General features: G+C 42.8%; 1 protein-coding gene across 1 annotated transcript; it reads right to left on the bottom strand.

The window, feature by feature from the left end:
- Positions 1–3,098: 3,098 nt before the first annotated feature.
- Positions 3,099–17,023, bottom strand: LOC122941928 (gastrula zinc finger protein XlCGF57.1-like). Its single transcript, XM_044299426.1, has 3 exons — positions 17,000–17,023; positions 16,794–16,917; positions 3,099–4,691 (listed from the first exon to the last, which is right to left on the bottom strand). Exons 1-3 carry the CDS (start codon positions 17,021–17,023, stop codon positions 3,301–3,303), a joined length of 1,539 nt encoding a protein of 512 aa, XP_044155361.1. The 3' UTR covers positions 3,099–3,300.
- Positions 17,024–27,035: the final 10,012 nt, after the last annotated feature.

Below are 27,035 nucleotides of genomic sequence, written 5' to 3'. Positions count from 1 at the left end.
GTGCATTCTGACAGAAGCATTGCGCTGCTGTCAGATTACACAAAAGTCAGTGTATGCTGCGCTGCAAGACGAGATTTCTCCTCTGCAGTAAAAAAGATACGTTTGCCGAGGCTTATGAGCTGAGGAGCGGTGTTCATATGCTTTGGCAAACACTTTGTATAAAGAAAAAAAAATTTGGGCAATGATTTATTCATCCACATCGATTGATGTGAATGGAGAAATCGGGTTTGCCAGGGCATACGAGCTCAGTGGGTTTGGATGTGGGTGGAGCTCCTATGTCCTGGCAGACGCCTTTCCCCTCTTTTTATTTTTGCACATTTTTTGGCAGAGATTTTTTTCATCCACATTGATCGATGCGAATAAAGAAATAATATACCCATACTGTGTGTGAGAAATATCTCTGTAAATGACAACTTTTAAAAAAAATTTTATACAAAGTTGTCAATTTAGAGATTTTTCTCTCACCCAGCATGGGTATATGTAAAAGTACACCCCAAAACACATTGCCCTACTTCTTCTGAGTATGGCGATACCAATGTGTGACACTTCTTTGCAGCCTAGATGCACAAAGGGGCCCAAATTCCAATGAGTACCTTTAGGATTTCACAGGGCATTTTTACGCATTTGAATTCCAAACTACTTCTCACGCATTAGGGCCCCTAAAATGCCAGGGCAGTATAAATACACCACAAGTGACCCCATTTTGGAAAGAAGACACCCCAAGGTATTCCGTGAGGGGCATGGCGAGTTCATGTAAAAAAAAAAATCTTGTCACAAGTTAGTGGAATATGAGACTTTGTAAGAAAAAAAATATAATAATTTTCCGCTAACTTGTGCCCAAAAAAATAATCTTCTATGAACTTGCCATGCCCCTCACGGAATACCTTGGGGTGTCTTCTTTCCAAAATGGGGTCACTTGTGGGGTATTTATACTGCCCTGGCATTTTAGGGGCCCTAAAGCGCGAGAAGTAGTTTGGAATCCAAATGCGTAAAAATGCCCTGTGAAATCCTAAAAGTACTCATTGGAATTTGGGCCCCTTTGTGCACCTAGGCTGCAAAAAAGTGTCACACATGTGGTATCGCCGTACTCAGAAGAAGTAGGGCAATGTGTTTTGGGGTGTATTTTTACATATACCCATACTGTGTGTGAGAAATATCTCTGTAAATGACAGATGGGTATATGTAAATACACCCCAAAACACATTGCCCTACTTCTTCTGAGTACGCCGATACCACATATGTGACACTTTTTTGCAGCCTAGGTGCGTAAAGGGGCCGAAAGTCCAACGAGTACCTTTAGGCTTTACAGGGTTGCTTACAATTAAGCCCCGCCCAAAATGCCAGAACAGTAAATACACCCCACAAATGACCCCATTTCGGAAAGTAGACACCCCAAGGTATTCACTGAGGGGCATAGTGAGTCCGTGGGAGATTTTTTATTTTTTTTTGCCAGAAGTTAGCAGAAATGGAAACTTTATTTTTTTTTTCCTCAGAAAGTGTCATTTTCCGCTAACTTGTGAAAAAAAAATATAATCTCACCATACCCCTCCGCAAATACTTTGGTGTGTCTTCTTTCTAAAATGGTGTCATTTGGGGGGTATTTATACTATCCTGGCATTCTAGCACCTCAAGAAACATGACAGGTGCTCAGAAAGTCAGAGCTGCTTCAAAATGCGGAAATTCACATTTTTGTACCATAGTTTGTAAATGCTATAACTTTTGCGCAAACCAAAAAATATACACTTATTGGATTTTTTTTTTTATCAAAGACATGTAGCACAATGAATTCTGACACAAACTTGTATAGAAATTTAATTATATTTGATCAATTTAACCAGAGAAAGTTAAAAATACACTTTTTTTTGAGAAAATTGCAATCTATTTTGATTAATATCAGAAAAACTAAAAATCTCATCAGCAATCAAATACCACCAAAAGAAAGCTGTATTTGTGAGAAGAAAAGGAGGTAAAATTAATTTGGGTGCGAAGTTGCATGCCCGAGCAATAAACCGTTAAAGTTGTGAAGTGCCGATTTGTAAAAAAGGGCCTGGTCACTTGGGGGGTATAAACCTGTGGTCCTAAAGTGGTTAAGGAGAGGATTGTGGAACATCTAAAATCCCATGGATTGAAAGATGGGTTTACTTCAGGGAGATCATGTCAAACTAATCTTATAGATTTTTTTTTATTCGGTGACTAAAATAATAGATGGAGGAGGTGCAGTAGACATCGCTTATCTAGACTTTAGTAAGACTTTTGATACTGTCCCACATAGAAGGCTTATCAATAAATTGCAGTCTTTGAGCTTGGACTCCCATATTGTTGAATGGATTAGGCAGTGGCTGAGTAACAGACAACAGAGGGTTGTAGTCAATGGAGTATTTTCAAACCATGGTCTTGTTACCAGTGGGGCACCTCAGGGATTTATTCTGGGACCCATATTGTTTAATATTTTTATCAGCGAAATTGAAGAAGGCCTCGATGTTAAGGTGTGTCTTTTTGCTGATGACACAAAGATTTGTAACATGGTTGATGTTCCTGGAGGGATACACCAAATGGAAAAGGATTTGGGAAAACTAGAGGAATGGTCAAAAATCTGGCAACTAAAATTTAATGCACCTGGGGAGTAAAAACCCAAGAGCAGAATATAAAATCAGTGCTACAGTCCAAACCTCAGTATCTGAGGAAAGGGATTTAAGGGTCATTATTTCAGAAGACTTAAAGGTAGGCAGACAATGTCATAGAGCAGCAGGAAATGCTAGCAGAATGGTTGGGTCTATAGGGAGAGGCATTACAAGTAGAAAGAGGGAAGTGCTCATGCCGCTCTACAGAGCACTAGTGAGACCTCATTTGGAGTACTGTGCGCAGTACTGCAGACCATATCTCCAGAAGGATATTGATACTTTGGAGAGAGTTCAGAGAAGAGCTACTAAACTAGTACATGGATTGCAGGATAAAACTTACCAGGAAAAGGACCTTAACATGTAGAGCTTGGAAGAAAGACGAGACAGAGGGGATATGATAGAAACTTTTAAATACATAAAGTGAATCAACAAGGTAAAAGAGGAGAGAATATTTAAAAGAAGAAATCTGCTACAAGAGGACATAGATTTAAAAGTAATATCAGGAAGTATTACTGTACTGAGAGAGTAGTGGTAGCTGCAAATACAGTGAAGGAGTTTAAGCATGCATGGGATAGGCATAAGGCCATCCTTTATATAAGGTAGGGACAAGGGCTATTCAAAGTATTCAGTATATTGGGCAGACTAGATGGGCCAAATGGTTCTTATCTGCTGACACATTCTATGTTTCTATATGATTTATCTGTGAAACATTTTTCACATTATGAACAAGAAAGTCTCTTCTCTCTCTAGTGTGAGTTCTTTGGTGACAAACAAGAGTTGACTTCTTAGTAAAACATTTCTCACATTCTGAACACGAAAAAGGCTTTTTCCCCGTGTGAGTTACTTGATGATTAACAAGATCAGATTTCTGGCTAAAATATTTCCCACACTCTGAACATGAATATGGCTTCTCCACTGTGTGACTACTCTCATGTCTACGAAGACATGACTTATCTTTAAAACATTTCCTACATTTTGAACATGAATATGGCCTCTCCCCGGTATGATTTTTATGATGATTAAGAAGATTTGATTTACAATTAAAAGATTTTCCACATTCTGAACATAAAAAAGGTTTCTCCCCTCTGTGAGTTCTTTGATGACAAACAAGGGTTGAATTCTGAGTAAAACATTTCCCACATTCTGAACACGAAAAAGGCTTCTCCCCCGTGTGAGTTACTTGATGTCTAACAAGATCAGATTTCTGGATAAAATATTTTCCACACTCTGTACATGAATACGGTTTCTCTCCTGTGTGACTTCTTTTATGTATAGCAAGATTCGACTTATCTGTAAAACATTTTCCACATTCTGAGCATGAATATGGCTTCTCTCCTGTGTGAATTTTTAAATGCTTTTCAAGATATGATTTATGAGTAAAGCATTTCTCACATTCTGGGCAGGATAATAGCTTCTCCCCTGTGTGACGTCTTTGATGTGTAACAAGATTTGATTTTTTTGTAAAACATGTTCCACATTCTGAACATGAAAATGACTTTTTCCCTGTATGTGTTATTTGATGTATAACAAGATCTGATTTCTGGCTAAAATATTTCCCACACTCTGAACATAAATATGGCTTCTTCCCTGTGTGACTACTCTCATGTCTAAGAAGATGTGACTTATCTGTAAAACATTTCCCACATTCTGGACATGAATATGGCTTCTCCCCTGTGTGAATTCTTTGATGTGTAACAAGATTTGATTTTTTTCTAAAACATTTTCCACATTCTGAACATGAAAATGGCTTTTTCCCTGTATGTATTATTTGATGTCTAACAAGATATGATTTCTGTCTAAAATATTTCCCACACTCTGAACATAAATATGGCTTCTCCTCTGCTTGATGTTCAACACCCATTTTGTGGCTTTTCTGTTCCTTTGCAATCTGTGATAAATCTGAAGTTTGGACATATTTAAAAGAATCACATGATGAATCTTTGCTGAGTAGACCTGAGGGTACATCTGGGATTATGGCATGTTCTTCACTTGTATTTTGTGTAATAGCATAATCCTCTGTTTTAAAATCTGAAGATGCCACATGCCCATCTGAGATTCCGGTACAGTCATCTGAAAAGAATAAATATAATTTGACAGCATAGTATTAATAACATTTCTATATAAAATGCATATTCATTGCATGGCATGTAGCAAAATCCAATATTTAACTGATTTTGACAATGGAGACAAATCTGATCACTGTCTAAGGATTATGTATTCCATCATATCCGTATTTTGGTCCACAAACCACACAGATATCTTCCGTGTGTTTTGCGCAATTTTCTCACTTCCATCAATAGAAATGGCTACTTTTTGTTTTTTGTTGAGAAGAATAGGACATGTTCTATAGTTAGCAGAACAGACAGACATACGGATGCAGAGAGTACACAGGTCTTTTTTTTTTTTTGCAGACACAAAGAAATTCCATTTGCTATCCACCAAAAACTGGGATAGCACATGGATGGAAAATATCACAATATTATATGAGCAGTATATAGTGGCACTATTTACATGTATGATATGGTAGTTTTGTTTATTTGTACTGTTATTATTTCTCTACTAAATTATAAGGACTTTGCATTTAGCAGTGAATGTACTGCACATGAGCATGCCTGACCTGCCGCTCTGTTCATTTTGGGGGTCTCTGAGGGGGTAATATAACCATTCTCGTGATCAGTGGAGGTCCCAGCAGTAGGACCCCCATGATCTAATAGTTATCCTTCATCCTGTATAACTGGAATACCCTCTTAGCATATATTGTATAAATGGAGGGAGGACCCTCAGAATCAATTCTCCTGGTAGGCCACACTTAACACTGCTGAGACCAGGTTTCTCAGGAGCGTCAGGGTCCGCTTCGAAGCATTATCTGCCGCCCAGCAGGAAAGCCATAGGGTACGGTGAATAGCCACCAACAGGGCTGACGAACGAGCTAGAAGGCTGTCCGCGTCCAAAGAGGCCTCACAAATATACGCACTGGCATGAGAGAGCTGCAGTTCCCCAGAAGGAACTCCCGAGGTAAGACCCTGATGCAAATTATCTGCCCGTTCCCCCATAGCCTTGCTCACCCAAGTAGAGGCAAACACAGACTGCAGTGCTGTGCCCACTGCTTCAAAGGAAGACTTTGCAAAGCTTCCAGTTTCTTATCCCTGATATGAAAGAAAGAAGCCCCATCCGTCATTGGCAAGGGAGTATGCTTAGCCAAGCAAGAAACAGCAGTGTCCACAATAGGTTTTTTGAGTTCAGTATGCGGTACATATACTGAACCATTCATTTCAATGGTTCAGCAAAAAAAACTGAAGTGTCTCCGTGTGCTTTTCGTTTCAGCATTTCCGTACCGTGAAAAGATAGAACATGTCCTATTCTTGTCCGCAAATCACGGTGCTTGGCTCTATTCAAGTCAATGGGTCCGCAAAAAAAACGGAACACATACGAATTGCATTTGTATGTCTTCCATATCGTTCCGTTTTGCTGAACGATCTATTCAAAATGTTATGCCCAGCCCAATTTTTTCTATGTAATTACTGTATACTGTATGTGGCATACGGAAAAACGGAAAGGAAACGGAAACACAACGGAAACAAAAACCGGAACAACGGATCTGTAAAAAAAAACAGACCGCAAAACACTGAAAAAAAAAAAAAAAAAAAAAAAAAACAACATACGGTCGTGTGCATGAGCCCTTAGTCAAATCCTTTGAAAATGGAGAAAGGACATTCAAGCGTTTTGGCAAAGCAAAACGACTATCAGGAAAATTCCATTCCTTGGAAAGAGAGGAATCAAAATCCTGGTGGTTGGGGAAACACTTGTGCGAGCGACGGGACCTCCTAAAGAAAAAATCCGAGCTAGCCGAAGAAGGTGCAGGGTCCTCAACCTGCAAAGTCTCAATAAGGCTACTTTCACACTAGCGTTCGATCGGATCCGTTCTGAACGGATCCGATCATAATAATGCAGACGGAGGCTCCGTTCAGAACGGATCCGTCTGCATTATTTTAGCATATAACAGCTAAGTGTGAAAATAGCCTCGTACGGATCCGTCCAGACTTTCAATGTAAAGTCAATGGGGGACGGATCCGCCTGAAGATTGAGCCATATTGTGGCATCTTCAAACGGATCCGTCCCCATTGACTTACATTGTAAGTCTGGACGGATCCGCACGCCTCCGCACGGCCAGGCGGACACCCGAACGCTGCAAGCAGCGTTCAGCTGTCCGCCTGTCCGTGCGGAGGCGAGCGGAGCGGAGGCTGAACGCCGCCAGACTGATGCAGTCTGAGCGGATCCGCATCCATTCAGACTGCATCAGGGCTGGACGGAAGCGTTCGGGTCCGCTCGTGAGCCCCTTCAAAGGGAGCTCACGAGCGGACCGACGAACGCTAGTGTGAAAGTAGCCTTACCGCTGTAATAAGATTGTCCACCATAGAGGATAGTTTGGACGACTGACCCTCAGGAGAGGCTGCAAAACAGTGTCACACATCTGGTATCGCCGTACTCAGGAGAAGTTGGGGAATGTGTTTTGGGGTGTCATTTTACATATACCCATGCTGGGTGAGAGAAATATCTTAGCAAAAGACAACTTTTCCCATTTCTTTTATACAAAGTTGGCATTTGACCAAGATATTTCTCTCACCCAGCATGGGTATATGTAAAATGACACCCCAAAACACATTCCCCAACTTCTCCTGAGTACGGCGATACCAGATGTGTGACACTTTTTTGCAGCCTAGGTGGGCAAAGGGGCACACATTCCAAAGTGCACCTTTCGGATTTCACCGGTCATTTTTTACAGATTTCGATTGCAAAGTACTTCTCACACATTTGGGCCCCTAAATTGCCAGGGAAGTATAACTACGCCACAAGTGACCCCATTTTGGAAAGAAGACACCCCAAGGTATTCCGTGAGGGGCATGGCGAGTTCCTAGAATTTTGTATTTTTTGTCGCAAGTTAGTGGAATATGAGACTTTGTAAGGAAAAAAAATAATAAATCATCATTTTCCGCTAACTTGTGACAAAAAATAAAAAGTTCTATGAACTCACTATGCCCATCAGCGAATACCTTAGGGTGTCTACTTTCCGAAATGGGGTCATTTGTGGGGTTTTTCTACTGTTTGGGCATTGTAGAACCTCAGGAAACATGACAGGTGCTCAGAAAGTCAGAGCTGCTTCAAAAAGCGGAAATTCACATTTTTGTACCATAGTTTGTAAACACTATAACTTTTACCCAAACCATTTTTTTTTTTTTTTGCCAAAACATTTTTTTTTTTAATCAAAGACATGTAGAACAATAAATTTGGCGAAAAATGTATATATGGATGTCGTTTTTTTTGCAAAATTTTACAGCTGAAAGTGAAAAATGTAATTTTTTTGCAAAAAAATCGTTACATTTTGATTAATAACAAAAAAAGTAAAAATGTCAGAAGCAATAAAATACCACCAAATGAAAGCTCTATTAGTGAGAAGAAAAGGAGGTAGAATTCATTTGGGTGGTAAGTTGCATGACCGAGCGATAAACGGTGAAAGTAGTGTAGTGCAGAAGTGTAAAAAGTGGCCTGGTCATTAAGGGGGTTTTAGCTAGCAGGGTTGAAGTGGTTAAACCCTGTAGGAAGATAAAAACAGCGCTTACCCAGCCTGTGTCTCTCCACGCAGCATGTCCAGAGGAGCCTGTCAGCATCCCGCCGCAGGTGCCTTTAAAAACGAAGTGGGCGAGGACAGCAACATTCCAGCTGTTGGCGTGAGAGCGGGGAAAAATCCTGCCCTGCCCCCAAAAAGACTCCGGCCCACTAGCCTCTGCATCCACGCCCACCCCCTTGCGCTCAGGAGCGAATGCCACTGCAGCCACGGCCGCACCGAGACGCCGGTCGGGGAATATAAAAATGTGGGGGTGACCAAATGGGAGAAGGCCGCAAAGAAGCCGGGGTCTCAATTAGCAGCAGCTCCGGCGGTGCCCCGGACCCGCCGAACAATAAAGGAAAACGGATGCCCCGCACCAAGCCCTGCTGCATCCCCTCTTTCCCGACAGCAGAGATCTCCTGGAGGGGCCCATCTTTATGGAGACAAAGGAATTCCTGCATAAAGCACACTTTCGTCCTAAAGTCCCGCCCTGTGTCCTGGTAGTGGAGGTTTCTCTGCCCTAAAAAAATTTGATTTAAAAAAAAGGGGCTAGTAATTTATATCTCTATTAACCTCCACCACCAGACACCCATCAGTGTACTTCTAAAAGAGAGGAGAGCTCCACATCCCAAGTTTTATCTACACAGGTATACAGGAGAGGAGGTTTACCGAGCTGAGGGCGCTGGAACCAGGATCCACAGGCTTGCGAGCCGCATCCTCTTGAGAAGCCAACATGCTGTAGCAGGGAATCACACTATCCTTCAGGTAGTGCTTAGAATATTTAAAATTCTGGCCCCCAGCGTGCCCTGGACATGCAGACGGTCGCACGCACACGTGATGTCACGAGGCATGCTACTCCGCTATTTCCTGACGTCACCTCTGCTCTCAGACCTCCTCCTGCCCTGGAGAAGGCCCCATCTGCATGGATGCTCATCGCGTCGGATCCAAAACGCCGGAGAATGGGTAAGAAGCCTAGGGCTGCCTTCCAATGAAGGGCTTATGCCTAAGATCGGAAAAGAGCGGTATCCAGTCAAAATAAAAGTTTTTCGGCATATAGCCTTAGGGGACAAGATCTACCATCCACTAATTTGATACAAGTTAGCGAGAACAATTTAGAGTCAGTTTGGGTTACCTTGCAGCTTGATAATCATAAGGTAACTCGTGTAGGTGTGATATATAGACCACCTAGCCAAGTCAAAGAATTAGATGATCTACTAGTTGAGGAAATAGCTAAAATGACATTGAAGGGGGAAGTTATCATTATGGGAGACTTCAATCTTCCTGATAGCTAGTTCTGCCAGGAGTATAGATATTCTAAATTCCCTACTGGGATTATCTCTACAACAAGTAGTTGAGGAGCCAACCCGGAAGGAGGCCATTTTAGATTTAGTATTCACAAATGGGAATTTGGTATATGATATTACTGTAGGGGAAAGCTTGGGATCTAGTGATCACCAGTCAGTGTGGTTTACTATAAGTACAGTGACTGAGTCACACCACACAAAAACAAAAGTTTTAGATTTTAGAAAAACTGACTTTTCTAAAATTAGATTAGTGGTTTACGAGTCCCTATCAGATTGGAACAGTTTCATTGGAGTCCAGGAGAAATGGGACTACTTAAAAGAGGCACTATTTAAGGCAACAGAAAATTGCATTAGGCTTGTCAGTAAAAGCAAAAGAAGTAAAAAAAAGGAAAAGACCAATGTGGTACTCAGCAGAAGTGGCCAAAATCATTAAAAACAAAAAGATAGCATTTAGGAATTATAAAAAAAAAAAAAAAAAAAAAAAAAAAAAAGAAGAGGATGACGAGCTAATTTACAAGATTAGGCAGAGAGAGGCCAAACAAGTTATAAGAGCTTCTAAAGCACAGGCAGAAGAGAAATTAGCTCAGTCAGGGAAAAAAGGCGATAAGGCATTCTTCAGATACATAAATGAAAAAAAGGAAACTAAAACAAGGAATTACAAAATTAAAAACAAAAGAAGGAAGGTATATGGAAGAAGATAAAGAACTAGCTGACTGCCTCAATGAATACTTCTGTTCAGTCTTTACGAAGGAAAATGAAGGAGAAGGACCTCAGTTAGGAAAGAAGACTAATGAATCTTTTGATGCATGTGTCTTTACAGAGGAAGAGGTTCTAAGTCAGCTGTCTAAAATCAATACAAATAAGTCACAGGGGCCTGATGGGATACACCCAAAGCTATTAAAAGAGCTCAGCGGTGAACTAGCAAAACCATTAACAGATTTATTTAACCAATCACTGGCAACAGGAGTCGCCCCAGAAGATTGGAAATTAGCAAATGTTGTGCCCATTCACAAGAAAGGTAGTAGGGAGGAATCGGGCAACAATAGGCCAGTAAGCCTGACATCAATAGTGGGGAAATTAATGGAAACCATACTTATGGAGAGGATTGTGGAACATCTAAAATTCCATGGATTGAAAGATGAAAACCAGCATGGGTTTACTTCAGGGAGATCATGTCAAACTAATCTTATAGATTTTTTTGATTGGGTGACTAAAACAATAGATGGCGGAGGTGCAGTAGACATCGCTTATCTAGACTTCAGTAAGGCTTTTGATACTGTCCCACACAGAAGGCTTATCAATAAATTGAAGTCTTTGGGCTTGGACTCCCATATTGTTGAATGGATTAGGCAGTGGCTGAGGGACAGGCAACAGAGGGTTGTAGTCAATGGAGTATATTCAGACCAAGGTCTTGTTACCAGTGGGGTACCTCAGGGATCTGTTCTGGGACCCATATTGTTTAATATCTTTATCAGCGAAATTGCAGAAGGCCTTGATGGTAAGGTGTGTCTTTTTGCTGATGACACAAAGATTTGTAACAGGGTTAATGTTCCTGGAGGGATACACCAAATGGAAAAGGATTTAGAAAAACTAGAGGAATGGTCAAAAATCTGGCAACTAAAATCTAATGTGGATAAGTGCAAAATAATGCACCTGGGGCGTAAAAACCCAAGAGCAGAATATAAAATCAGTGCTACAGTCCAAACCTCAGTATCTGAGAAAGGGATTTAGGGGTCATTATTTCAGAAGACTTAAAAGTAGGCAGACAATGTCATAGAGCAGCAGGAAATGCTAGCAGAATGCTTGGGTGTATAGGGAGAGGCATTACTAGTAGAAAGAGGGAGGTGCTCATGCCGCTCTACAGAGCACTAGTGAGACCTCATTTGGAGTATTGTGCTCAGTACTGGAGACCATATCTCCAGAAGGATATTGATACTTTGGAGAGAGTTCAGAGAAGAGCTACTAAACTGGTACATGGATTGCAGGATAAAACTTACCAGGGAAGATTAAAGGACCTTAACATGTATAGCTTGGAAGAAAGACGAGACAGAGGGGATATGAGAGAAACTTTTAAATACATAAAGGGAATCAACAAGGTAAAAGAGGAAAGAATATTTAAAAGAAGAAAAACTGCTACAAGAGGACATAGTTTTAAATTAGAGGGGCAAAGGTTTAAAAGTAATATCAGGAAGTATTACTTTACTAAGAGAGTAGTGGATGCATGGAATAGCCTTCCTGCAGAAGTGGTAGCTGCAAATACAGTGGAGGAGTTTAAGCATGCATGGGATAGGCATAAGGCCATCCTTCATATAAGATAGGGCCAGGGGCTATCCATAGTACTTAGTATATTGGGCAGATTAGATGGGCCAAATGGTTCTTATCTGCCGACACATTCTATGTTTCTATATTTCTATGTTAACTGGCAAAGGGTTCCCTGTACGGGGCTTCTTCACGTGTGACTCTTCCATTGTCGTGTACATAATCAAATGTCCCTGTGGTTTAGCGTACGTCGGTGAAACCACGCAGACCATTAGAGATAGGATATGCCAACACAAATCCAATATCCGTTGTCAGAACAACCATTTACCTTTCCCTGCACACTTTGCAGCTAAGCGACACTCCATTGCCCAATTGCGTTTCCAGGTGGTGGAACAAGTATCAGTCCCTAGAAGAGGCGGGGATTTATCCCGCATACTAATTAACAGGGAAGCGCTCTGGATCCACCGCCTACAAACCTTGGAACCAAAAGGGCTCAAGGGAGAATATGAAGTTGGCAGTTTTCTCTCATTTCCATATAAGCTATTGCATGTGACAGGGAACGCTATCCTAAAATCCTAAAAACTATCTGCTATTGGTTACATGCTCATACCAAAACTACAGGTCCTTCTCAAAAAATTAGCATATTGTGATAAAGTTCATTATTTTCTGTAATGTTCTGATAAACATTAGACTTTCATATATTTTAGATTCATTACACACCAACTGAAGTAGTTCAAGCCTTTTATTGTTTTAATATTGATGATTTTGGCATACAGCTCATGAAAACCCAAATTTCCTATCTAAAAAAATTAGCATATTTCATCCGACCAATAAAAGAAAAGTGTTTTTAATACAAAAAAAGTCAACCTTCAAATAATTATGTTCAGTTATGCACTCAATACTTGGTCGGGAATCCTTTTGCAAAAAATTACTGCTTCAATGCGGCGTGGCATGGAGGCAATCAGCCTGTGGCACTGCTGAGGTGTTATGGAGGCCCAGGATGCTTCGATAGCGGCCTTAAGCTCATCCAGAGTGTTGGGTCTTGCGTCTCTCAACTTTCTCTTCCCAATATCCCACAGATTCTCTATGGGGTTCAGGTCAGGAGAGTTGGCAGGCCAATTGAGCACAGTAATACCATGGTCAGTAAACCATTTACCAGTGGTTTTGGCACTGTGAGCAGGTGCCAGGTCGTGTTGAAAAATGAAATCTTCATCTCCATAAAGCTTTTCAGCAGATGGAAGCATGAAGTGCTCCAAAATCTCCTGATAACTAGCTGCATTGACCCTGTCCTTGATAAAACACAGTGGACCAACACCAGCAGCTGACATGGCACCCCAGACCATCACTGACTGTGGGTAGTTGACACTGGACTTCAGGCATTTTGGCATTTCCGTCTCCCCAGTCTTCCTCCAGACTCTGGCACCTTGATTTCCGAATGACATGCAACAGTCCAGTGCTGCTTCTCTGTAGCCCAGGTCAGGCGCTTCTGCCGCTGTTTCTGGTTCAAAAGTGGCTTGACCTGGGGAATGCGGCACCTGTAGCCCATTTCCTGCACACGCCTGTACACGGTGGCTCTGGATGGTTCTACTCCACACTCAGTCCACTGCTTCCGCAGGTCCCCCAAGGTCTGGAATCGGTCCTTCTCCACAATCTTCCTCAGGGTCTGGTCACCTCTTCTCGTTGTGCAGCGTTTTCTGCCACACTTTTTCCTTCCCACAGACTTCCCACTGAGGTGCCTTGATACAGCACTCTGGGAACAGCCTATTCGTTCAGAAATTTCTTTCTGTGTCTTACCCTCTTGCTTGAGGGTGACAATGATGGCCTTCTGGACAGCAGTCAGGTCGGCAGTCTTACCTATGATTGCGGTTTTGAGTAATGAACCAGGCTGGGAGTTTTTAAAAGCCTCAGGAATATTTTGTAGGTGTTTAGAGTTAATTAGTTGATTCAGATGATTAGGTTAATAGCTCGTTTAGAGAACCTTTTCATGATATGCTAATTTTTTGAGATAGGAATTTTGGGTTTTCATGAGCTGTATGCCAAAATCATCAATATTAAAACAATAAAAGGCTTGAACTACTTCAGTTGGTGTGTAATGAATCAAAAATATATGAAAGTCTAATGTTTATCAGTACATTACAGAAAATAATAAACTTTATCACAATATGCTAATTTTTTTAGAAGGACCTGTATATGTGATCTGTAGACACCTAATTGATAAGAACTAGATATACATTAGGAATTATAACTATGTTCCTATTTTCATTCTTTTCAGACCAGATATTGAATATCTCCCCCTGGCTGGAGCCGCATTCTCTATATCCTTTGGTATAAGTATCTACTATCTTTGCACTTTCTATGTTTTATTCTAACTCTCACACTGCCCCAGTCTTCATACTTCATTTACGGTCAGGTATTGTGCGCGTGTTCCATACCCACATAGTAGCTACTTTCTAGCATCGTACTTTTTACCACTACTGCGCATGACGATTCCAACTCACGTCATTTGACATCATCTTCCAGAATGTCATATTGCGCCATTTTCTAGCGCATGCTCAATATGGGCCTTAGCTACATTCACTAGCGCCCGCCATCTTTGTTTATCTCATTACGCATACCTAAGACAGACCAACCGGAACCACATCAGCCGGATCCCGCCCACCAACTTCCTTTCCAGCGCGAGCTCTATTTATAGATCAGATACACCACCATCGTTATGGCGCCCTTTCTTTTAGGCCACAGCCTATTACAGCGCATGCAAATTAGGGTCCTAGAGCCCCTCACTACCGCAGTAATCTGCAACCCACTGTGGATATTTTAAACTTTACGCTTTCTTCTCTCCTCTATGCGGCTCAACCAGGTAAGAATGCCATGCGCTTCCTATCTATATTATATAGTCTTTGCAACAATGTGCTTTGCTACTACTACATAGCTAACTGTAGACTATGCATGTGTATTACATAAGGTGAACTGTATTCTGATCATATAAAAATCTGGAAACTGGTACACACCACATGATTTCCTATATCGTTTGCCCTCCTAACATTTGCTCACGCCTGCCTGAACCTCCCCATCACTGTGATCTATGAGGCCGTCCTCAGACCTATCATCCATGCGGATCAACATACCCCCCATATACCCCCCTCCTTGGGATGAATCTGTGGAGAATAATATTGCCAGAGTCCTAACTTACCGGATTCCTAACTTACCGGATGTATATTTGTTATTTGTCATATGTTCTGTGAAACTGAATGTACATTTAAATTGTTTTCTTTTGTTCTTCTATACACATGTTGTATTGACATTTTATTTTTATTTTTCATTGTCATTTTCTAAAGACCAATATCATGTATTTACTAAGATATCTCTATATGCCCCTCCAGTTATGCTGAAGAAGGCTATATGCCGAAAAACGTTTATTATGACTGGATACCGCTCTGTGAAATAAAGCAATTACAGTAATAGCAAAGTGGAGCACAGGAGTCAGAATTTTTACTATTATTTGGTCTGGGAACCATCCCCTATTGCCCACATACCCAATCAATTGGAGTATCATCCAACCTTAAATCATCATAAGATTGGAGAAGGGAGCCACCGCATCCCCGGAGCCCCCGATCTCTGCAGCGACCCTCCCATGCAGGGGAAACAGCAAGGCCGTGCGAAATCTTCACCGTACTGGCAGGAGCATCCGCACTGTCCGTGGACAGGAAATAACACTGGCTTAGGGAAGGAAAGGAGGCCTTTTTAATATGTAGCTCCAGTGTTGTTTCCTGTCCAGGGGGCAGGGATACCCTCCTGTCAGTGCCGTTGGGGAGGCGCCGGGGGAAAACTTGTTTTTCATGCTTGCCGTGAAGATTGTTATGTGTTAATGATGATCTATTATCTAGGTCTCTTTCTTCTAGAACATGGTGACCACCAATCCTGACACTCATAGCTCTGACCTTCCATCCTCCTCCTCTTATTGGTGTATATGTCTCCACGTTCTGTAATCTGTCAGCACACAGGAACTTGATATCAGTCTAATAGGAGCCGCTGGTTCTTCAGTCTCAAAACTGCTCGTATACTTTCGCTGACAACAGACGATGAAGAAATAGGCACTCGGTGGAAAGCTCTGGAATCTGACCTGACATCCAGATTTTAAATCCGCAGAATGTCAAATTATGTAGAGGAAATCTGCTGTGGATTTCACCTTGAAATGTAGGGGGTAAAATCCACAGTAAATCCTCAACATTTCCACACCAAATTCTACATGGTACGCTGCAGATTCTCCACTGCACACAGAACATGGATTTCACCCAATGCATTATAAAGAATCTAATTCATAGTGGACTGACCATAAATTGACAAGTTGTAGATTTTATATCCACACCTCATGTCAGTTTATGCTGTAGATTATTATTATGTGAGAATTTCCACACATGAAATAGCATTTTGGCTCAACGGGTGAATGTATAGCTGCTGAACAGATTATATTACATATCTAAATGAAGATTCTATACAAATTCAGTATTGACAATCTATACATACAAATAATGAGATGCTGTGTGTATTTGTGTACGTAGCAAGGTATTTCAGTGGTTCTTTCCCCTTTAATGTCTTGTAATAGAGCTGGTAAGTGGTACCAGGTACCTGCCCGCTTCCTGAGGTGTGAAGTAACTGTACATGTGTACTGCACACTGAAGACCTTTAGGAGAGGCCGGGAAGGTATAAAAAAAATCTAGCATGTAACAAATAGGTTAGATCCATTAAAGACATCATCAGGGTAAGATGTGTCTTGCTACTACCACTTCCCTTTGTATCATATGGGTATGGACATGGTGCCATGTTGGCATCTGGTTGATGGAGAGCTGGGTCATTTGTCCGCAGCTTTGGTGACAGGTACTTTACTCTGTATGTTATCTTTTGTATACATGTTTTATCATAGTTAAGTAAACATTTTATGCAAAAAAGCCTTGTTAAGCCTATTTATTCCTAGGTCTTAGAATTCACAGTAATACAGTTTATTACCTGGTGATGTAAGCAGCTGGTGATCCTCCATCATGATGTCCTTGTACAGATCTTTGTGTCCTTCCAAAAACTCCCACTCCTCCATAGAGAAATAGATGGTGACATCCTGACACCTTATAGGAACCTGACAACACAATGATACAGTCATTACCCAGATCCCTTCATAGCGTTCCTGTATAATGTCCCAGCATTCCCAGCAGTGTCACCTCTCCAGTCAGCAGCTCAATCATCTTGTTGGTGAGTTCCAGGATCTTCTCTGTATTGATTTCCTCATGTATCAGGGGGTGAGGTGGAGGCCCTGTGATTGGGCACAGGATTCTTCCCCATCCTTCAGACACAGGGTCCTGACAGCGCTCACTAGAGGTCTTCTTCACTACTGTGTAGTCCTGATTATGGAGAGACATAGTAATAAATATCACTCCATACATATCCAGAGTCCCTCACCTCTCCAGTCATGTCCATCTGTTAGCTACATTGACATCACATTGTAATGTGACATCATCAGAATCTCTCACCTCTCCAGTAAGCCGGAAGAGGATCTCTAGGGTGAGATTTATTATCCTCTCCGCCATCTTGTCTCTGTCCCTGTCCATCATTGATGCATCAATCAGGAGAAGGATCTTATATAGAAGATATCCACTGAGCGGATCCTATATTGCAGGAACCTGAATGGAGAGAAGATGTTGTGTTCTCTCTTTTTATATGGATTGAAACATGTGTGAGGTCAAGGCAGTTTTATGATAGGTCATAAAATCCAATATATATAAAATACAAAACATAAGTTGATCAACAAGTCATAAAACTGGGAATAAAAAATATATAGAATAAAATGCAGACAGACCTCCAGATCCTATATTGTAGGAACCTGAATGGAAAGGAGAAGAGATGATGTAGAAATCCTACAAAATCCCATGTAAAATACAATTACTGGAGGTAATAAGAGGAGATAGTACTTTGAATACATGCTTCCATGTGCTTTCCACATCCGTATGTCCATTACGCAATAGATAGAGCATGTCCTATACTTTTCTGCAAAGTGCAGACTAATTGAAGTTGAGTCTGCAATAAAATGGCACACAGACTGCATCCGCATTTTGCAGATACGTAGTTTGCAGATCGCAAAAAACGGAATTAGTACTTACCGGTAATTATTTTTCCATGAGATCACAACGGCAACACAAGGAGATCCTGACCTCTGTAGGGGCAGGAAGCAGAGAAAGGTTTAAATACCCCCCTTTCACCACCAACACCAGTGATTCCAAAATACACGAGTAGAAAGGTGGTGGAAAACAAGTGATTTTATAATATCCGAATTTAAACCAAAGGTATTACTCCATAGCAATCCCCAAAAAGCAAGGCAAAGAACATAATGGGAGGGAATTTATTTGCCGTCGTGGTGATCTCAAGGAAAAAGAATTACCGGTGAGTACTAATTCCGGTTTTCCATAGCATCACCACGACTGCAACACAAGGAGAAAATATGATCAAGGGGGGTAACAGCCTGAAGGACTTTTTGTCCAAAAGACATGTCAGATTTTTTTAAAAGGTCTAGTCTATAGTGTTTAATGAAGGTATGGATACTAGACCAAGTAGCGGCTTTACAAATTTCTTCTAGGGAAACACTCGCTCTCTCCACTTGGGAGGAAGACATCGCTCTGGTAGAGTGAGCCTTCAGATTATCTGGGCAAGAGAGATTCTGAATAGTATAACAGGTTGAAATAGCATTCTTAATCCATCTAGCGATTGAGGATTTGGAAATTTTCTTCTGTCCTGTTTTTGCCCTTGAATTGAACAAAGAGACCGTCAGACCTCCTAATCTCTTTTGTAGAGTCTATGTAGTCAAGTGCCGCTCGTCTGACATCTAGGGAATGGAAGGTTAGTTCTCTGTCGTCTGAAGGGTTATCATAGAAAGAGGCGAGCGTAATTTCCTGATCCTTTTGGAATTTAGAGACTACTTTTGGCATGAATTCTGGGTCTAGCCTCAGGATTAATCTATCATTTTTGACTTGCAAATAAGGTTCCCTCATGGATAACGCTTGTAGTTGGCTAATTATTCTGGCAGAAGTGATAGCTACTAGGAAAGCAGTCTTGAACGATTTTAGTTTTAAAGAGCAATCACTCAATGGTTCAAAGGAGGGGGGGGGGGGGGGGGCGCGTGATAATCCTATGAGAACTATGTTTAAGTCCCGGGTAGGAATATGAGATTGTAATGTTGGACGTATTCTAGTAACCGCTCTCATAAATCTCCTGATCCATTTATGATTTGCTAATTCAGTTTTGTAGAAACAACTTAAAGTGGATATTTGAACTCTGAGGGTAGCAGATCGAAGCCATTTTGTAAGAAATCTCGAATGAATTGTATATTTGGAGCGGATTTATTAGGAGAGGATGATCCCGACCAAGAACAAAATTTCTTCCAGATCTTCATATCACCTTTGGTATTATCAGAAGAGGCGGGAAGGCATAGTACATCGCTTGGTCCCACGTGATGGAGAAGGCGTCTAGAATCCATGGATTGTCCCTGGGGTGTAGGGAGCAAAATGTTGGAACCTTTGAATTTTCCAGAGAGGTGAACAGGTCCACTTTCGGTATGCCCCATTTTTTTGTTATCATATGGAAGATTTCTTTGTTCAAGGACCATTCTGATTGGTCTTTCTTTTTCCTGCTTAAGTAGTCGGCTTCTATATTCAGGACTCCTTTTAGGTGAACCGCTGAAATGGATTTTATATTTATTTCTGCCCGACTGAATACTTTTGAGGATAGTTTTAGTAGACTGATAGATTTTGTACCTCCTTGATGATTTAGGTATTTTATAGTCGTCGTGTTGTCTTATAGTATTTGTAAATGACAGCCCCGGAGTTGTGATTCTGCAATCTTCATAGTTTCCCATACCGCTCTCGGTAGTTCGATGACTGACTCCTGATTGAACTGGACCATGGTCCCTGATAATAAACGTTGCCGACCTTCGACCCCCAGCCCCACTGGCTTGCATCTGTGGTAATCTGGGTGTGAGGTATCTTTATCCATGTTACTCCTCTGGTCAAGTTCTCCCGGATTTTTCCACCACTGTAGTGAGGAGTTTATCCTCTGAGGTATGGTAACCCTGTGATCTAGAAATAAAACTTGTTTGTTCCATACTCTGAGTATCCACATTTGAAGAGGTCTGAAGTGAATTGGACACCATTGGACTGATGGGATGCAAGAAGTAAGGACGCCTAGAAGACTCATTGAGTCTCTGATGGAATAGGTTCTTTTGGATGAAAATACCTTGATCTTCCGTTGGATGTCGGATATCTTGTCCCAAGGTAGACTGGTTAGCTGTTTTTGAGAATCCAGGAAAACTCCTAGGAACCTGATCTTGGTCGATGGTACAAGGTTCGATTTCATTCTGTTGACCATCCATCCCAGTCTGTCCAATGTTAGTAGAAACACTTCCAGGTCTTTCTGTAGTTGGGAAGGAGAGTTGTTGGTTATTAAGAAATCGTCCAGATATGGGAAGATTGTTAATCCTTTTTTTATCAGATATGCTACTACTTCTATTACGTATCAGTTTTGTGAACACCCGAGGAGCCGAGGATATGCCAAAAGTGAGAGAGGTAAATTGGTAGTGGTGAATATCGCCCCTGTGATCCTCTATTGCAAACCTCAGAAATTGCTGGAAATGTTGGTGTATTGGGACATGGTAGTAAGCGTTGCTTAAATCCACTGTGCACATCACTGACTCTTTCTGTAAGAGGGGAATGATTGAATTTAGTGTCTCCATACAAAACTTTTGATAAGAGATAAATTTGTTTAGGAGCTTCAGGTTTATAATAGTTGAAAGGAACCCTCTTTCTTTTTCACCAGAAAAAGAGTCGCGTAGACCACTTTCCCTCTTTCTGATGAGGTACCTCTGTTATCACCTGTTTGGATATTAACTCTTGAACACCCTTCCAAGTTGGGCTTTGATATGTTGGAGTAGGGAGACTTGAGACTATAAATCTTCTTGGGGGAAAGGCAGAAAATTGAATATATATTCCCATGAGAAAGGTATAGAACAAAGTCTCAATTTAGAGACCTTGTCTCCCGACCAACATTTTACCCAAAGGGCTCTCCGAGCCGCATTTGAGAGCCCTGCGTCCTTAGCCGCTAACCGAATGGATTCTGCGGAGGCATCAGCAAGAAATGCTGTGGCAGATTTTAAGAGTGGGAATGCACTTAGAATTTCTTCGTTATCAGAGACGCGATTTTCTAACTCTGACGCTGGGTTCACACCTGAGCGTTCGCGATGGAGCGCTCTGTACGCCCATTGTCGCGTATTCCCGAAAGTCTATGTACAGGAACGCGCGACAAGACTCCCCAAAGAAGCTCATGTAGTTCTTGGGGCGTCGTGCGTTTTACAGCGCGATCGTACGCGCTGTAAAACGCCTAAGTGAGAACCATTCCCATAGGGAATCATTGGTTTCTCCTTGTTGAGCGATTTACAGCGCGTATTAACGCGCTGTAAAACGCTCAGGTGTGAACCCAGCCTTAAAGCCATACAAACATGGATCTGGCTACAGAGGTAGCAGCTATGTTAGATTTTAGATTGTACATAGCCACCTCCCACGATCTTCGTAATAGACCATCAGCCTTCCTATCCATGGGGTCTCTTAGTTGTGATGCATCTTCAAAGGGTAGAGAGGTATTTTTATTGACTTTTGCTACTTGAGCATCTATTTTAGGAATCGTATTAAATATTTTGGCTTCCTCTTGATCAAAAAGTAGACGACTCGGATAAGCTCTGGAGATTCCTAGACGCTTTTCCGGATAAGACCATTCATCTAATATCAAACCCATAATGTTTTCATTAATGGGGAAGACTATTTTTTTTTTCACTCGCAGTCCACCGAACATTTCTTCCTGAAAAGAAGGGGTTGGTTGAATTTCTTCCACTCCCATGGTTGCCCTGACTGCTTTGAGTAACTCTGGCATATCATCTGAAGAGAAATAAAATCTTTTTCTACCTTCAGGGATATCACGCTCGGATTGTCTGTCATCTTCCTCCCAGAGGAAAAGGAATCCCCGGTTCTCATACGATTGTGTGGGGGTTCAATTTGAGGAGGGGTATCTTTGTGTAACCCAGACAAGAATGCCAAAGAAGATTTAATTTCTTCCTGCATCATGGTTCTAAACTCATCCATTAGCGATGGTTGTTCGTCTCGTATAATCCTGGCAATACAATCCCTGCATAGCTTTTCCAAATAGTCATCTGGAAAACGTTTAAAGCAAGAAATTAATTAGTAAATAGAGAAGCCCAATGGATCCCTCACATCTGGATTAGATTTCCCCTACTGGGGGACTTAAGCATGGCGGCGCGGTGGCTTCTGAGTGCTCTGGTACCATCCTGGAGGGATGGAGGAGGCACAACTCCCCACAACCAGGAACGCTGGGGAAAGGAGAAAATTTCAAATTTCCTTCCGATCCCGCCGAATCTGCTCCACCTTCGTCACTTCCGGTGATGCCATCTCGGCGCCGGAAGTGATGTAACTTATATAGCGTCCGCCGGAGCTGGGCGCGCAACCCAGCTGGAAATAACAGAGCCCAGGCGGGAATCAGCAGCCCCGGGAACAGGCCCCAGATAATACCGGAGCGAGGGAGTCATCATGTGGATATGATGTTAAGGTGCGCATCTTCTTCATCTCCCCGGCGCGAGGCACACAAGGGGACCTTTCTCCACCCCTGTCCTCTGTAGGGACAGAAAACACTGGTGTTGGTGGTGGGAGGGGGGTATTTAAACCTTTCTCTGCTTCCTGCCCCTACAGAGGTCAGGGGTCAATCTCCTTGTGTTGCTGTCATGGTGATGCTATGGAAAACAGGAGTTAAAAGCAAATATAGATAGTATGGTAGATATTCAGTAATGCAAGGAACTCAAGGTGGAAACATCAGCAATCAACGGATCCTGGTAGTGGTCAATGTGTCTACATCTCAGGACTCCACAATAAAGCCTCATTCACACGTCAATGATTTGGTCAGTGATTGTGAGCCAAAACCAGGATTGAAGCCTCCCCAGACATAAGGTATAAGGGAAGGATCGGCACCTGTTCTGCGTTTAGAGCTGCACCTGGTTTTGGCTCAAAATCACTGACCAAAACAATGTGTGAATGAGGCATAACTCGAGCTGATGGCCCCTTTCTTGACCTGTTCATACATACTGGTATCAGTTCTGTGACCAATGGTGTCACTGCAGCGATGTGAAAAGACTAAAAGGGATCCATGGAAGGACCGGGGAATTTCACACACTTGAATGACATTTTTTTTTTATGCTGGGAAATCCAATCACATAAACTATGGCAAAAATGTGATCCAGAAAATTAATCCACTGAGGGGGTTTGTCTTTGTGGAAAATGGTAGGGATCGACCGATTATCGGATTTACCGATATTATCGGCCGATATTCAGGATTTTGAACGTTATCGGTATTTATTTTGCCGATATTCCGATAACGTCCTGGGAACACAGATCGCGCTGCTGACAGCGCTCTCCGTGTTCCCTCAGCAGCAGCACAGGGGAGAAGGAGCAGTGTCTCCTCCCCCTGTGCTGCTGCTGCCGCTCCAGCCAATGGGAGGACAGGGGACAAGAGGAGGGGAGGAGCTATGGCCACTGCGCCACCAATGAAGCTTAATCTCACATTAATTCATATACAGGAGGCGGGAGCTGCAGGATCACATAGCCGGCTCCCGGCCTCTATGAGCTGTAGCTGCGATCTGCGGTAGTTAACTCCTCAGGTGCCGCGGATCGCAGCTATTGCTCATAGAGGTCGGGAGCCGGCTTTGTGATCCTGCAGCCAGCTCCCGCCTCCTGTATATGAATAAATTAGAGATTAAGCTTCATTGGTGGCGCAGTGCGCCCCCCAAGCCCCCCAGTATCAGACATTGGTGGCGCAGTGCGCCCCCCCTCCCGCCCCAATATTAGGCATTGGTGGCGCAGTGCGCCTCCCCCCCCCCCAAGCCCCGCCAGTATTAAGCATTGGTGGCGCAGTGCGCCCCCCCTCCCCCCCAGTATTAAGCAGTGGTGCACCCCCCCTCCCCCCACCCCAGTCGCAGTGCGCCCCCCACAGGATTCCCTCTCCCCTGCTCCTCCGATCGGAGCCCCAGCAGTGTAATGCTGGGGCTCCGATCGGTTACCATGGCAGCCAGGACGCTATTGAAGCCCTGGCTGTCATGGTAAGCTCCATGCTGCTGTGTGCACAAAGCACACAGCAGCAGGGACAGTGTGAGCTCCTATTCACCCTGATAGACCTCTATCAGGGTGAATAGGACAAGGGTTCTAGTCCCTAAGGGGGCTAAAAGTTAGTTTAAATAAAATTAAAAAAAAAGTAATAAAAATGAACACACCAAAATATTAAATATAAATGAAAAAGAAAGATTTACAAAAAAAATAAAAAATACACATTAACAATAAACATTAATTTTCAGCAGATTTGTGGGAATTTTAACTTTTTTTTTCAAAAATGAAAATTCCCAGAATATCGGTATAAATTATCGGCTATCGGCCTGAAAGTTCACAAATTATCGGTATCGGTATCGGCCCTAAAAAATCAATATCGGTCGATCCCTAGAAAATGGTCGTGACTTCATAGGAAAGGGCACACGGGTTAAGAGCACGGTTTTTCCCCATAGTTTTGGCATTAAATTCTATTGCAAAGTAAGCCAATAAAGAGGTGGTGTAAGGTTAGACTAGACAGTGTAAAGCAATGTTCCTCACCTCCAGTCCTCAGGGCCCACCTGCCGGTCATGACTTGAGAATATCCCACAGAATGAATACCTGATGCATGGACACTAATTATATCACCTGCTCAATACTACGGAAAATCTGAAAACATGACCGGCAGGTGGGCCCTGAGGACTGGAGTTCAGGAAACACTGGTCTAAAGGGTTCTCCAGATTTATCACCCAGCCTGAGCCACATTGGGGCACATTTACTATAGTGTCTGCGCCTGTTTTCATGAGTAAAAGAGTAAAAAGCCTGCTTCTGACCGTCTTGTTTTAGAAGTCTCATTTATCAACTGATTTTGCACCTGTTCTGGAGGCATTTGTGTCTGTTTTGAGTTTTAAGATTAATTCAGAAGTTTTAAAACTTTTGCGACTATTTTCTGACCAATTTACTGTAACTCTGTGTGTAGGTGCGCCTTATTTAGGTGTAAAAACAGTCTAATTTCTACTCCACTCCAGGGCTGGCTTACTGTTCTGCCTCTGTTTTGAGTGGTGCATTGTGCTACATTTTGACTACCTTCATGGAGACGTGCGCCTAGATTCAGCTTACATTTTGATGCGCATACGAAATAGACCAGTCTTAGTGAATAGGAACCTATATTTTCAACAAACACTAGATGTCAGATTTCAACTAAAAAAATAAAAGCCTGATTTATTAAGGGATAACAGACGAGGCGCAAATTGAAGACTAACGTTGCCAATAAGGCTGTTTATTTTCTCCCCAAAAAAAGTTGTGCTTGATAAATGTGTCCCATTGAGTTTCTTCATACAGTGTAACGGCTGATTCATACAATCGAGCTCAGTTCGGTAAACACAGACCGTGTCTCACCTGACCTCAATTGATAATTTAATTATTACAATTAATTATAAGAACAACTTTCCAGGATGGGTTAATAAAAAATAATCATTACTCATTTTACTAATGAATTTACTACTAAGCCACCACCGATACCACTCCGACACTGCTGTGGTCTCTGCTGCTCGCCACTTCCTGGTCACCACATAGGAAATGGTTGAAAATGCCTGGCTCAGCCAATCACTGACCGAAGTGATGATCGGTCTTATCCAGTGACTGGCTTATAGGACGATTAACCCTTTCTGACTTTGCAATGTTTCAAGGCCAGTTTCAAACGAGGATGTTTGGGCCGAGAAACCCGCTATGTATGGCGGCTGTGTTTCCGCACTGAAAGCTGCTCCTCCATAATGACTTATGAGGTGAGTTCCTGCCTGATCTTGGGTTCACAGGCTGTGCAGTCTACTGACATTTTATTTTTATCAGGGAAGAATTCTATCACTGAACAAGCCTGTGTGCTCTCCAGTTTCTTTCCCCAAATCCAGTACAAATAAAGTCCCACAAACAGTGGTAAATGTAAAACAATTAAAGGGTCCATACTGAACAGGGGGGTTATTCAAAACGACCTCCAGATGATTATACAGCACGTCACTGCCGCAGAGAATGGAAAGGCACTGGAGAAAGAAGTGACAGCCAATGGAAGGGGGGCGGGGGGGCTGTCTGGGATTCTTAAAGTTTTTTTTTCCCTGGAGTAGAATGTTGATAACCTGTCCTCAGGATAGGTCACCAATATCTGATCGGTGGGGGTTTTACTTCCGCAACCTCCACCGATCAGTTGTTTGAAGAGCTCATGGCACTATGATCACGGCCTAGGTGCAGCTCAGGCCTAGGCCTGAGCTGCAATACCAAGCACAGCCACCATACAATGGAGGGCGTTGTGAGGAGGGTGCACCACTCACTGGAGGACTGCATACTCTTCAAACAGTTGCCCAGAGTCGGACCCCTCTGATCTGATACTGGTGACTTATCCTGAAGAATTTACTCCCAGAAAACACCTTTTAAATATCTTGGACAACCTCTTCAATGAGGATTTACAGTAAATAATACATGTGTGACATCAGCTGCACACAGTATAATACACAGTGCTCATGTTTTGTACCATATTCATCTATAGGAACATAACCCTCCCTCCCGGGGCGGCCTCCTCCTCACCAGAAACATAACCCTCCCTCCCGGGGCAGCCTCCTCCTCACCAGGAACATAACTCCTCTATCCCGGGGCGGCCTCCTCCTCACCAGGAACATAACCCTCCCTCCCGGGGCAGCCTCCTCCTCACCAGGAACACAAACTTCCCTCCCGGGGCGGCCTCCTCACCAGGAACATAACCCTCCCTCCCGGGGTGGCCTCCTCCTAACCAGGAACATAACCCTCCCTCCCAGGGCGGCCTCCTCCTCCTCACCAGGAACATAACCCCCCTCCCGCGGCGGCCTCCTCCTCCTCACCAGGAACATAACCCTCCCTCCCGCGGTCGGCCTCCTCCTCCTCACCAGGAACATAACCCTCCTCCCGGGGGCGGCCTCCTCCTCCTCAACCAGGGCACCATAAACCCTCCCTCCCGGGGTGGCCTCCTCCTCACCAGGAACATAACCCTCCTCCCGGGGAGGCCTCCTCACTCACCAGGAACATAACCCACCCTCCCTCCCGGGGAGGCCTCCTC

Source organism: Bufo gargarizans, chromosome 6 (genome assembly GCF_014858855.1).
Source record: "Bufo gargarizans isolate SCDJY-AF-19 chromosome 6, ASM1485885v1, whole genome shotgun sequence".
In the NCBI taxonomy this organism is placed as follows: Eukaryota; Metazoa; Chordata; class Amphibia; order Anura; family Bufonidae; genus Bufo; species Bufo gargarizans.
This window is presented reverse-complemented; position numbering and strand designations above follow the sequence as displayed.

Bases quoted from the DNA above. Each gene is read 5' to 3' on its own strand.
- LOC122941928 (XM_044299426.1), bottom strand. From the start codon at position 17,023: ATGATTGAGCTGCTGACTGGAGAG. The intron at 16,918-16,999 runs GTGACACTGCTG...TTGTGTTGTCAG, and splicing joins TTGAGCTGCTGACTGGAGAG to GTTCCTATAAGGTGTCAGGA. The intron at 4,692-16,793 runs GTAATAAACTGT...TATTCTTTTCAG, and splicing joins CCAGCTGCTTACATCACCAG to ATGACTGTACCGGAATCTCA.